This window comes from Callorhinus ursinus, unplaced genomic scaffold, assembly GCF_003265705.2.
Source record: "Callorhinus ursinus isolate GAN/ISIS: 27379988/994484 unplaced genomic scaffold, GSC_fseal_2.0 scaffold22, whole genome shotgun sequence".
Lineage (NCBI taxonomy): Eukaryota > Metazoa > Chordata > Mammalia > Carnivora > Otariidae > Callorhinus > Callorhinus ursinus.
In genome coordinates this window covers 23,379,124-23,393,540 of record NW_027397084.1, presented here as the reverse complement: position 1 = coordinate 23,393,540, position 14,417 = coordinate 23,379,124, and the positions used below count along the sequence as shown (strand labels likewise).

At 34.4% G+C, this 14,417-nt stretch overlaps 1 protein-coding gene across 1 annotated transcript in view; it reads right to left on the bottom strand.

The window, feature by feature from the left end:
- Window positions 1-14,417, bottom strand: part of COL19A1 (collagen type XIX alpha 1 chain) — a 321,531-nt gene that overhangs the window by 295,258 nt on the left and 11,856 nt on the right. Inside the window, exons 3-5 of the mRNA XM_073905265.1 lie at window positions 12,412-12,538; window positions 4,465-4,539; window positions 3,584-3,683 (exon numbers count right to left, since the gene is read on the bottom strand). Of these exons, the coding sequence (XP_073761366.1) occupies window positions 3,584-3,683; window positions 4,465-4,539; window positions 12,412-12,502 (266 nt within the window). The 5' untranslated portion in view covers window positions 12,503-12,538. The remainder of the gene's footprint in view (window positions 1-3,583; window positions 3,684-4,464; window positions 4,540-12,411; window positions 12,539-14,417) is intronic.

Genomic DNA, 14,417 nt, shown 5'->3' with positions numbered 1-14,417 from the left:
TCCCCATTGGCAAGTCAAAAAAGGGAGCATTGCCCCTTCAGAATCAACAGTATACAGGAATTCAACATTTATCAGCTTTTCTAAAATATTCAACTACTAAGACATTTTTATTTTGTTATTTGAGACATTTTTATTTAAAACATGTTTCTATAGAAGCAACTAAAGAAAGATAAGAACTATACCGTACTTCTGAAACAAATAATGCAATATATGTTAAGAAAAAAAAAAAAGAAGAAGATAGCAGGAGGGGAAGAATGAAGGGGAGTAAGTCGGAGGGGGAGACGAACCATTAGAGACGATGGACTCTGAAAAACAAACTGAGGGTTCTAGAGGGGAGGGTGGTGGGGGGATGGGTTAGCCTGGTGATGGGTATTAAGGAGGGTATGTTCTGCGTGGAGCACTGGGTGTTATGCACAAACAATGAATCATGGAACACTACATCAAAAACTAATGATGTAATGTATGGTGATTAACATAACAATAAAAAACTATTAAAAAAAAGAACTATACTATACCAAGAAAATAAGGAGCTCCATAGTATGTGCATGTTTTATGTGTATTTTCTTTCAAAACTTCACCACTTTGCCCTGATAACTGCCAAAACACAATTTAAAGATAATCAGAGTTATGATTATCTGGGATATAGCTCTCAATATATAGAGAAATAATGAATTATTTCTTTTGCACAGACAGGGAAACTTGGAGATACAAGAAGCCAAGGAAATCTCCTCTGAAAGATAGTTCCAAAAAACTAGGTAGCATGCCACCCAGGATCTTTTAATAAATACTTTCATTTGCTATTCCAAGAAAATGGGAAATGGATGCAAATTTAAAATAAAACAAAACATACAAAGCCCCTCAGATGTTCCCTGAGCCAGTGTCACCTTTAAGTGTATAATAATGTTTATCCAAAGGGCCCTTTCAAGAGTCACCCTTGGGATTCCCATATTAAGCCAGGCTCAAGGCACTGAGGGTACCCAAAAGTATCTAACTAACATGCTCTTTAAATCTCTCCCCTCATGAATCTCACCTGGAAGATGACGGAACTATAAAAATCATCTCAGGCACAGCAAGAATCCTCATTTTTCATACAAAATATCATGTGCCTTTTCCCATACTGATTCTGCAAGGCAGCTTATTTACAAACACATAAATAGCTGCAATTTTACTCCAGTCTCATTGAAAAATCAAAATGGCATCATGCAAGAGAAGCGTCCTAGCATACTTGGCTCAATGAGTGAAATGTAAATGGAGATGAGCCAAGCTACTTGACACTGGCTAGTCAGCTTAACCAGATACCCTCCAGTTTCCTGTAGTAGAGGTACCGGGGTTCTGCTCTGCAGAGCCAGGGAATTTACTTACATTGATAGCCCAGGGATCATGCAATGATTTAGAGCTAAAGGTCGGAAACTAAGTGTCAGGTTGTGGCTGATATCTATTATCACACATATTCAAAGGGGAATAGCATTGCCTAAGTGTGGCAGCAAGATTTCCAGGGTAACTACTTAAAATTAGCTAAATCTTCTTATATTCGGTTCCAGTAAACTTTAAAAAGTTTCCCCTCCAATCCTTTAGCCACATGGACAGAATTACAGGAGTTTAAATTGTCAGGAAGAAGGCAGGAAAGAAAATGCACCTTAATTTCTGGAACAGGATTTGTTGTCTTTCTTAAATTCTTTAATTAAAGTTATCTACTACTAGTTAAAAAACATCTAAATCTCTCTATATAAAAGATACATATTGACTTTTCTTTACCGGATATGAATAGCCAAACACAGACCTGTTGTACACTGAGGGTTTAATGCCTACGTATGAAGCCACCTAAAAGCTGCTCACAGCAGCACAGACCTGTACAGCCCTATCTGCCGAAATGCCCCACCTGATGATCACCCATCCTATCCCCCAAGAGCAGATGACTCTTCCTTAACACTCTTATTTCTTACCAATTAATGAGCAGTTTACTTTTAAGGAACCATATCATTAAACTAACTGCATCTAATGTATCACAAAATAGAAGGTTTAAAAGAAAGTTTTCTCAGGGAGAAAGTGAGTGAGGGAGCTAGTTTACACAGAGCATCTGAGGATAGGCAACAAGATGACTAATGCTATTCCCCTTTGAGAATTCAAATGCGAAGATTCTCAACAACCCTGTCTGGTAACCTAAATATTAGGCTCCTCATCAAGAAGTGAAAACATCCATATATATTTTCATACAAAAATATCTGTGTTGGATATTAAACCAGAGTTTTAATGCTTTTTCACTGCAGTGTATTCATAAACTGGGAATGTTCATGACCAAATATCATGACCATATATGTTCTATCTGCCTTTTGGATGACTCAAGCTTTCTGAATTACTCTGTATCCATCCTCCAATCACATGCAGACCACAGGGGGAAGTATTATTGTCCTGTATAGTTCCTAACCAACGTCAGTATTTAATGGCATGTAATACTTTTTTTTTTTTTTAATCTCAGGCTTATCAGTAGAAAATGAATAGTAAAGATAACAAAGGAAAACTCAGGTAACTCAATTTTGAAATGCAATGTGTATCAAGACCATCTTATAGTCACAGTATCATCTTATGCTACTATGTGTTCTACACAATATAGAAGAGGAATACCTAAGGGCTATGTCCTTTTGTTTTAATTTATCATGAAGCATAATAAATGTAGAAATGATTACAATAAATACCAGTCTTTTGTCTCTAACTCTACATTGCGTCTTATGTTTTAAAGTTCACATTTGAAAATCTTACTTTGGTTATATCTATTTTAAACATAAATAATACTTCTTCAAAATGGATTTAATTCCTCATATCAGTGAGATCATATGACACATATCTTTCTCTGATTGACTTATTTCACTTAGCATAATACCCTCTAGTGAGGAATTCTTAATCTCAGGAAACAAACTGAGGGTTGCTGGAGTGGTGGGGGGTGGGAGGGACGGGGTGGCTGGGCGATAGACATTGGGGAGGGTATGTGCTCTGGTGAGCGCTGTGAATTGTGTAAGACTGATGAATAACAGACCTGTACCTCTGAAACAAATAATACACTATATGTTTAAAAAAAAAAAGTAGGAAGGGAAAAATGAAGTGGGGGGAGTCGGAGGGGGAGATGAACCATGAGAGATTATGGACTCTGAAAAACAAACTGAGGGTTCTAGAGGGGAGGGGGTGGGGGAATGGGTTAGCCTGGTGATGGGTATTAGAGAGGCACATATTGAATAGAGCAATGGGTGTTACACGCAAACAATGAATCATGGAACACTACATCAAAAACTAATGATGTAATGTATGGTGATTAACATAACATAATAAAATAAAATTTAAAAAAATGAATTTAATTATTATTCTACAAAGATTACACCTGTATCTGTATTGGTGAATGACACTTATACCATAGAATGAGATCAGATTGCAAAGATTATTAAAAACAACAAATATAAAAACTCACGACAGCATTCAAGTAATTACAATACTATTGAGAAAATTTTTATCTTTTAAACAAATTATTTGGAATTTCCTTAGAAAATAGTTTGTATAGTATTATTAAAATGTAAAGAAAAATGATTTTACTTACATGGTATCTCTAATAAGAAATGCACTTCCCAATTTGAAACAGGTTTTATCACCTTCACAAAATGCACGTCTCAGAGAAAAGCTCTCTCCTAGGTCAAAACCTATAAAATGTGACAAATGATTTAATCTAGTAGTTTTATTAAATTTGGGAAACCCACAAAGATACTGATATCTTTAAATAGGACTTTTTTTTGTTGTTCTTACTTGATTTCAATTTTCTCCTTTTAGTATATATACAGGAGGATGAAATATGTTTCAAAAGACTCAAAAATTAATTTTCTTTGACCTAGCAATTATCCTAAGAAAATAATCAGAGCAGCTCATTGTAGCATTTCTGATGTTTAAAGACAGAAAATCTGTTAAGTAAAAAATATGACAGCAATTGAATTGAAATTTAAGCAGTCTTGTTTTAAAAAAAATCATGCCTTAGAAGAATATATGTTGACGTGAGGCAATGCTTTGATTTCAAATTCAATATAGGTATTAATGATTACATGTATGTGTGTGAGAGAGGAAGAGAGGGAGGAGAAAGGAAGACAGAGAAAGAAAGAGGAATGGTACACCAAAATGGGACTCCTGGCTATCTTTGGGTAGTGAGAACTTTCTCAGAAATTTCCTTTTCTTTTTTCAAAATTTCTACAATGGATACAACACTTCTATAATTTTAAGTAACTTTTTTTTCCTCCAAGAGGCTGAGTTGTTCTTAGTTAATATAGTACTCTGCTCTTAACACTTTTTTCCACATCATTTATCTTCTTTCTTTTTAATTTCTCATACTGAGTTTATCATCTTAAATTACAATCAAAAAATCACTTATGATATAATACACATATGGTAAGAATTTCATACAAACACTTCTTTGCAAAGGATTATAATGCTTACCTGAAACTTCAAGCTTATCTCTGTTGTCCTGGGTAAACTGATGTCCCTCTGTTCTCAGTGAAGGACACTGTCTTTCTATTAAAAAAATTGAAAATTGAAGAAGTGCACTGCATTTTTAGTTGATTTTTTCAAATAAGTTTGAATCAGACAATACAATTAGAAACTTAAGATAAAATGAAAATAATAAACCATTTTACTAAATTTGTATAGATCAAGGATAAGAATATTACCCACCTCAGAGTATGTTTGTGAGGATTACATATGCCTGGTACAGAGTCAACATTTGTGCTAGCTATAATAATTATTATTATTATTACTATTACAATATTACTCTTTCTAATTGTTGCTATACATTTTTGAAATTAGAAAATTATCTAGCTTTAACATCATTAAATTTTTATATTCAAAATATGTTCTAATATTAAAACAAGTGAACTAATACTATATTTGAACACAGATTTGATTGAGGTTTTCTTGCCAGATGGTATTAAACTTTAGATCGGAAGAGGACTGCTGTGGACTGAATGTGTCCCCCCAAAGTTCATATGTTGGAGCTTTGATCCCCAATGCGATGGTCTTTGGAGGTGGGGTCTTTGGGAGGTAATTAGGTTTGGATGAGGACATACAAGTGGAGCCTTCCTGATGGGACTGGTGTCCTTACAGGGGGATGGAGAAACTGGAGCTCCTCCACTCCCTACCATATAAGGAAACCAGGAGGAGAGCCCTCACCAGAAACTGGCTATGCTGAAACCCTGATCTCAAGCTTCGCTGCCTCCAGAACAAATGTATCATGAACTTCAGGGGTGGTGAATGGGCTTCATCTAAATATATTTAACTAGAAAAATTAATCAGATTCTAATAGCACTGTCACTTAATCATATTTAAAAGTTGCAATACATATATGTAAAATTGTAGTACTGAATAATTTTAGAGATTACTTAGCTACTTTGAAAATCCCTATCTCAGAGATCTTAACAGGACTGCAGGTCTGAAATGATAGTAAAATTGGATATTTTGTAAACATTACCAATTTTTTACCCAAAATCATAGTCATTTTTATAAAAACCAAGCATTTCATCAAGATCACTATATTGAAAATTAGAGAACACTGCTGAGGGAGATTAAAGTCCTAAATAGCTGAAGGGATAAACCAAGTATTTACACTGGAAAACTCAATATTGTTAAGACATCAATTCTCATTTTATCCCTAGATTCAGTACAATTCCAATTAAAATCCCAACAGGGTGTGTGTGTATGTGTATGTGTGTGTGTGAGAGAGAGAGAGAGAGAGAGAGAGAGAGAGAAAGAGAGAGAGAGAGAAACTGACAAGCTGATTCTCAAATTTATATGGAACTCTAAAAAACTAGAATAGTAAAGGCAAAAACGAAGAACAAGCTTCACTACACTATCAGATACCAGAAATTTTTATAATGTGGGATTAGTGCACATATAAAGAGGTCAATGGAACAGAGTAGAAAGTCCGAAATCAGACCTGTGCATATGTGGTCCTCTTATTTACCACAAAGGAGCCACTGTAATTCAGTGGGAAAAGGATGGTCTTTCCAGTAAATGTTTCTGGCTGAACTGTATCTCCACACAGGAAAACAATAAGCCTTGACTCTTACTTCACACCATGCAGAGAAATAAATTAGAGATGATACCAGACCTAACTGTGAAAGGTAAAACAATAAAGGACTACAGAAAAACATAAGATCTTCATGAACTTGAGAAAGCAAAGATTTCTTAAAGGGACACAGAAAGCACCGATTACAAAAAACTGATAAACCAGTCTTCATTAAAATTAAAATACTTATAAATCAAAGGACAACATTAAAAAGAGTAAAAAAGAGCCATAGACTATTGTAATACATATATCTGATCATGTATCATATCCAGAATATACAAAGAACTCTCACAAATTAGAAAGAAAAATATTGAAAGTTCTATTTTGAAAATGCACAAAATATTTAAGCACTTCACAAAAGTGAAGATCCAAATTGCCAACCTGCATGTGGAAAGGTATTCAACATCATTAGTAATCAAGGAAATGCAAAGTCAAGCCACAATGAGATACTGCTAAATGACTAAAATTTAAAAAACTGACAGCACCAAGTTTTGATGAGAATGTGGAGCAAGAGAACTCTCCCACATTGCTTGTAGGAGTGGGAATCAGTGCAACCACTTTAGAAAACTGACAGTGTTTACTAAAGCTAAATATACATGAACTCTATGGCTTGGAAATTCAACAGCCCAAGAAAAATGAGCACAAAAAAATGAGTGTAAATAACCCTTTTAGAAGAGAATATTCATTGTAGCATTATTGATAATAGTATAAAACTGGAAACAATCCAAATGTTCACTGACAAGAGAATAAATGAATAAATTGTGGTATATACAATGAAAAATTGTACAACAATAAAAAAGAATAAACTTCTGACACATGCAACAACCTCAATATCACAGATACATTATTAAATAGAAAGAATACCATTCCCAAAAGAATACCATTCTGCATAATCTCATTTATATGAAATTCAAAAGACTGTACAACTAATTTACTTCAAGGTACGGGTTACCTTGGCGGGACATCAACTGAAAGCGGATACAGGAAAGCCTTCTGGTGTTCTGGAAATGTTCTATAATTTGATCTGAGTGGTAGTTACACAGATGTATAAATGTATATATGTATATGTAAAAATTCGTTACACTGAGCATCTAAGATTTATTGACCCTTAGTGTGTACCTCAACATGAAGAAAACAGCATCTCTGTAAGAAAACAAGCTAAAAATCATTCTTGCAAAACAAAACAAAACAAGTGAAATTCTGATCAAATTTTTATAATGACTTTGAATGACTATATGATGGTAACAAACAAGATTAAATTCTCCACAACGTATGTAGGGAAAGCCCAACAGATGACTAACAAAACAAATCTCAAGACAGTGGAAAGGGAGTTCCTACAAAGATGCTTTCATCATGAGGGGAAGGTATGCTGGCCTACCACCAAGCTGGAAACAGTATATGTCTTATTTTTAAATTCTTCCAAAGACTTAATGAATATATGATGACATCAAAGTAATAACCGTGTCACTTTGAAATGGACAGAATTCAACATTTCCAGCAATGTTCATGAAAGCAATTCCCCACTTAAGTCTTTAGTTTATGAAAGTCAAATATAGCTTCACATATTTAGAACATGTGCTTTATTGTGAAAATCTGAACAAAACCAAGGAAAACTAAACGTTAATTATTTGGGGGTAAGATTCAGGGTACAATAATAATCTGAATGCATGAGTCTTAGGGATCCATCACATACAAATGGCAAGGCAGTAGATGTGGCTATCACAAGTTGGATGTGTTAACTTCCATAAATATTGACACGTAGATTTTAATATAAAATAAAGTACACTTTTTGAGTAAATGTGCATGTACCTTGAAGAACTACTGATAAGATCCAAATATCCTATCAGGTAGACAGAGGAGAATCACTGCTGCAGTGAAACTCCCAAGTTTCTCTGGACTATTTCAAAAGTAATTACTAAAATTTCACCACAAAAGATGTACTACTTGGGGACCCTTAATCGACAGACCTTTTGAAAAGCAAATGCAAAGGTTTCTGACAAATTCCTGCTAAGATGTTGTCGGTGATTGTCAGACCCACTTTCCTCCTGACCTGTTTTGAAGGACCTGGGCAGCTCACCGGATTGGAAGGTTACTGAAAGGAGGGCAGCTAGGTCCAATTTGGGTAGATTATGGGTGTGGACCCCAACTCGGGGCTCTAACCCATGACTGGATCAAGACCTGAGATGAGACCAAGAGTCGGACGCTTAACCAACTGAGCCACCCAGGCGCCCCCATCACTCTTCTTTTCTAACATGCATTAAGGAAAATTGTTTTCCTTACTGTTAGTGACAAAAACCCATAACACGGCATTTGCTTCAAGATTAGAATCGGGAAGGTGAAGAGTAGCAATTTGCCACAGATGCAGTACTGGTCTGTTTTCTTTTCGTAAACAGAGCAAAGAAGAAACTGTAGGTGTTTCACATTTTTTTTTTTAAAAAAAGGCTAAAACAGACTCTCTGTTGGGCTGAGGGGGAAGCAGGCCTTTTAATTTTATTGTTACTGGTTCCCTGCAGGCCTCCTGTATATTTCGTACTTGGATAACAACTCTGATAAAGGATTATAGAGTATCCTGGGCAAGGAGAAAAACATTGGTTAACAAATATAGGTAAAGATCATCATGCCAAAATATAACGAAAATAATATGGAAAAGTGACCAAGAAAAAAAAAAAAGAAATGAGAACACAGCTATTTTAACAAAAAAGTCACAAAAGGTCACAAAATCTTCACAGCTTCTTGCAGGTTTGTTGTTGTTGTCATTGTTTTAATACAAAGCTGTTCCTCCAAAGAATACCTGGTTAGGAGCTATAATTTTTATTTAATAATTATGGAACTTTCCTCCACTTTAAAAATTTAGGAGTTACAAAGTATATTTGTCAGTTATATGGTACCATATTGAACACGAGGAATTCTTAAAAACACAAAATAAAATTCTCTATATGATAGCATACTTCCTACTCTGAGTTTAAGAGTGCGGTGTGTAGTCAATTAATTAAAAGCCAAATTTCAGAGTAACAGTTTTTCCTTGTAATTTACAGAAAACTAGTTTTAAAAGGTATATGCACATGGTCTAGGGCCTAAGTTTATAATCAATTCCATCTAGACACTTAACCTGATGTTTTACCATAAGAAAAAGAAATGGCATTCTATTATCTCTCCTTTTATCAAGTCTGGTTTTTTGTTTTTTAGATGGGGGAGGGGGAGAGAACCAGAGGGAAAGGGAGAGAGAGAACTTCAAGCAGGCTCCACACCCAGCACAGAGCCTGATGAGGGGCTCCATCTCATAACCCTGAGATCATGACCTGAGCCAAAATCAAGGAGTCAGAGTTTAACCTACTGAGCTACCCAGGAGCCCCTGGGTCGGGGGAGGGATTTGTGGCTTTTCCTTACTCTGGTTTGCTGTTTTTATTATTTTTGATGGTAACTTAGTACTTTGGCCTTAGACCAGATTTAGGAAAGTAGAACAAAAAGAGTAACCTTTAATTTTTCAACATATAAACTTCTATCCTAACAGAAAATCGTAAGAAACGGATTAAAACAAGTTTTAAGATCTACATAATGTATATTTTTAATATGGTTCTCTTCCCCATCCTCTTTTGACAACTGAACTGAACTGCCACATTCAAATTGATTATCTGCAATATGAAAATATATAAATATGCCTTAACTCATAATCTCAACATAATAGTAAAACTGATAAGACTAAGAATAACTGAATTCTTAATAGCTTCAAGATTTTAAAATTCAAGTTGTATTGAATCTTTCCGTATTACTCTTGAATTCTGTCCCAAGTGAAACAATATCCCGAGTATCATTAAGCATACTATAGAGTTAAAATAAAGCAATTAGAAGGCTCAATTTATCCTTCGTATATTTAGGTTTAACAGTAGACTGCTGACAACTTCACAGACTCCAGAGCTGAAACCCTAGCCTCTCCCTCAGATTTGTTATATCTTATTTTTAGATGTAATCACTTCCCTCCGGTAAATGGTTAGTGACCACACACGCAGGTCTGCACATGAGGAAACTAAAAAGGGAACCTTGCACTGTGAATCAGAGACACAAGACACAAGAAGAGCCCCCTGTCAGGCCATGCCCAGCGTGTCATATTCTTCAATAATCCCTGTGGCAGTGCTGTGCTGACATTTTCAATTAATACAAACGATACCTGAAGTTAAGCAATTTCCATGGCACGTTCAGTATGTGTTGCTTCAGGAACACTTTCTCTCAAACGGCCTGATAAAAATCAACTCTTCATTTTTGTCTGTATTAATTTCCCTCAGTGCTTCATATTATGTGAATCTTGTTAGAATTCAGATTAATTTTGAACTCATACTTCTTAGAAAAATCTTTTAGAAAGATCAATTTGGTATAATTAATTGGACCAGAATATATGCATTTCAGGAGTCCTACATACAATATAACCTGATTAAAGAATTGAGATACCAAAGCTGCAAAAGCAAAACATCCTGGGGAATCCCAAAATGGGGAAGTTTCAGTCACACAAGATGATTAAGTTCTAGAGATCTGCTGTGCAACATTGTGCCTATAGTCAACAATACTGAATTACACACTTAGATATTTCTTAAGAGGGTAGATCTAATGTTAAGTGTTCCTACCACAGTTTTTTTTCAAACGAGTTATTAGAGGCAAAAATAACATAAAATAACATAAAATAAAATAAGATAATACAAAGGGAATCTGGTTGCATAAGATGCAAGATAACCAAGAAAGAAAAGGAAAAAAAGAAAAAAACCTCAATTAATTATTCCAAAAGTGAATGTTTCTCCCAATGTCTTCGTCAGACACATTGCATTAGATACACCTGGGGAGCTTGTTAAAAATGTAAATTGCTGAATCCCACCCCAGCCTATCCTGCATAATGACAATCTCAGAGTGGGATTTAGGAATCAATACCCCAGATGATTTCTGCTCAAACTAAAATTAGAATTACATTTATCATAGATCCTTCAAACATTATTAAGAACATTTATTATGCACTAGCATGTCCCTAAAAACTGTGTCCTGCTCAACCAAAGATTCATTTTCCTTTCTAACCAAAGAAGTCCTATCCTCTCTGTATAAGTTGCAAATCCCATTACCTACTAGCGTTCTTAAAAGGAGGAAACATAAAGAAATTAGGAGTAGCAACATTATCAGAATGAACTCTCATTGCCCTATGGACTTTCTTTTGTCATGAGTCAATTCTGATTTATTTCTCACTGAAGAAAGAGTTTCCCCCCCCAAAAAACTATGACAGCCTCAGGATATCATTGATAGAGCGGTAGAATATTCAAACTTTCATGTGGATTATTAGGAAATGCACCTCCTGACAAATTAATATAAAAGTCATAAAGACTTACGTAAAGCTGAGAGACTAAGACTTGGTATATCTTTATAAGAGACTGTTTTGATTCTATGTGTGCTTCAAACTCAAAAGTCTCTACCAGGCTGTGTTTATACCTGCTTAGCAAAACTTATTAAAGATACATTCAAAAGAATAAGCACAATAAGACTCAGAGTTTCAGAATACATCATCATATGTGACCATCATCAGAATATATCTTATGTGATCATTTGCATAGGAGAGTTGAAGTTTCTCTTTGCTTAGCAAATGGCTTCTCCAGTGTGTCTAGTTCGACTTAGAAGTACATCTAGATCAGTAATTTACAACTCAAAGTTCAAGAAAAGTTTTCCAAATTAGCCACATAATCATTTTTAAAAATCAGAGGTGAGAGTAAATGTTTCAAACTGCCTTCAAGCCATTTGGAAACATTTGTGAAGTTGATAATTTAACAACTGCAAATAAATATTATCTATTTAGTGCAAAAAGTGCTCTAACAACTGTTAATCTTTTGTTCATTTCATCTGAGATACTATAGAACTTACATATAATTAAACTACGTTTCTTTTTATATCTCCTATTCTGTTTTTTGCTTTTGCCTAATTAAGATTAGGTATGTTCCTGGTTAAACCTAATTAGTGATAGACTTATGTACTTCTAATTTGAATAACTTATAACAGAGGGGAAAAGGAGAAAAATACACACAGAGAATTATGCACAGAAATTTATATTTATAAACATCAATGAGAGAAAAGAAAGTCTATTTAGACTGATATATATATGGGAAAAATGAGGTAATTTTAGAAATTCTCAATGTGCAACATGAAAGGTCAATGGGGAAAAATAATGAATTATTTATTTTGTACTAGTAGATTTAATCTATGGCCTCCTCAACCCCAACAACTTATTTTAATGATTTTAAAGATAACCAAAAGGCTATAAATAATATTTAGTGACTGGACAAAAGAGGTGGCCTGGATACCTGACTTGTCCCTGACCGTCACGGAAATGGAAGCAGGAAGCAGAAGTATTGCCACCCAGAGCCATCGTTTCCAAGAACCAGCGTGCCTCATTGTGCCTCGAAACCATGTGAACAAGTGGCCACAGATCTGCAACAAAACAAAATATTGGAACTGAGCTTCTTGTATACGGTTCCTCTCATCATGATCTCTAGAAAACCCTCATCACCAAAGAGAACACAATAGATTTTTACAATATATATAATTATATAATTGGATATACAATTATATATGTAATGATACATAATAACACAATATATACCTTAATGTGTATGAAAAAGCTCCAAAAATATTTTCTGATTAGTTCCTAATTATCAGTGTCCACAAAGCCTCTTACGCCTTAAATTTTCTCTTCCTAACATGTGTTTTTTAAAGCTATACTACTTAAAATGATTTTTGTGTGTGTATATATATTTCTAAATGCTGGTAAAACACACCTAACATAAAATCTACAATCTTTTTCAGGGGCATTAAGTACCTTCATATTATTGTGTGATCATCACCACCATCCATAACTTCTCATCTTGCAAAACTGAGACTAACTATTAAACACTAACTTCCCATTTCTCCCTCCCCCAGCCCCTGGAAACCACCACTTTACTTTCTGTCTCTATGAATTTGACTACTCCAGGTACCTCATATGAGGGGAATCATACAGTATTTATCCTTTTGTGACTTTATTTCACTTAGCATAATGTCCCTAAGTTTCATCCATGTGGTAGCATGTGTCAGAATTTCCTTCCTTTTTAAAGCTGAATAATATTGCACTGTATGTATATACTATGTTTTGTTTATCCATTCATCTGTTGATGTACACTTGGGTTGCTTTTGACTATTGTGAATAATGCTGCTATAAACACGAATGAACAAATACCTGTTCAAGTCCCTGCTTTTAATTCTTTAGAGTACATACCCAGAAATGGAGTTGCTGGATCATATGAAAATTCTATTTTGAATTTTCTGAGTAATGATCATACTGTTTGCCATAGCAGCTGCACCATTTTATATTCCCACCAACAATGCACAACAGTTCCAAATTCTCCACATCCTCATCAACATTATTATTATTAGTAGTAGTTTTAATAGCAAACATCCTAATGGGTGCAAGAGGGTATCTCATTGTGTTTTGGATTTTCATTTCCCTAAGGATTAGTGATGGTGAACATCTTTTCATATGTTTATTATCTATTTGCCTATCTTCTTTGGAGAAATATCTATTGAAATCCTTTCCCCATTTTTAAATCTGGTTTTCTGTTGTTGAATTTTAGGAGTTCTTTATATATTCTGGATATTTGCCCCTTTTCAGACATGATTTGCAAATATTTTCTTCCGTGTTGTGGGTTACCCCTTCACTCTCTTGATTGTGTCCTTTGCTGCAGTTTTTTTATTTGTGTGTCATCCAATTTACCTATTTTTCTTCTAACCTGTTCTTTTGGTGTCATATACAATGATTTATATTTTTAAAATATAATCTTATTATTCACAATTCTATTTTCTCTTCTGAATATTAGTGTTACATACTTTGTCTCAACTGATATTACATTTTCTATAAACTTAACTATGTTGTTACTCAGTTGAACAATCACTGCTACTGGAGGGATTACTAGACACGTGAAAAGCAATCTTTCCTTCTGTTCAAAGAGAAAAATGGATATATGCCATGCCTACCTCACCTGAGCCTACCACTGGCATCAGATTTAACATTAATGTGTTACCCTCCATAATCATTTGTCTTTCTAAATATAGACTACTACTTTATAGGTATTACAATAAAAGATTTAGTAAATAGAATCCCTATAATGGAAAACTTAAATATTACTTAAATTAATTTTTAGAGTGAAATAACTAAACATGGGAATAAATTGCAAATAAAAACATAATGGCTCCTTCAGTGTATTTAACAATTGCAGTATTATTAGAATAGCTATTCTAAGACTTCTAAATAGGCAAATAATATTGAATCATTTAT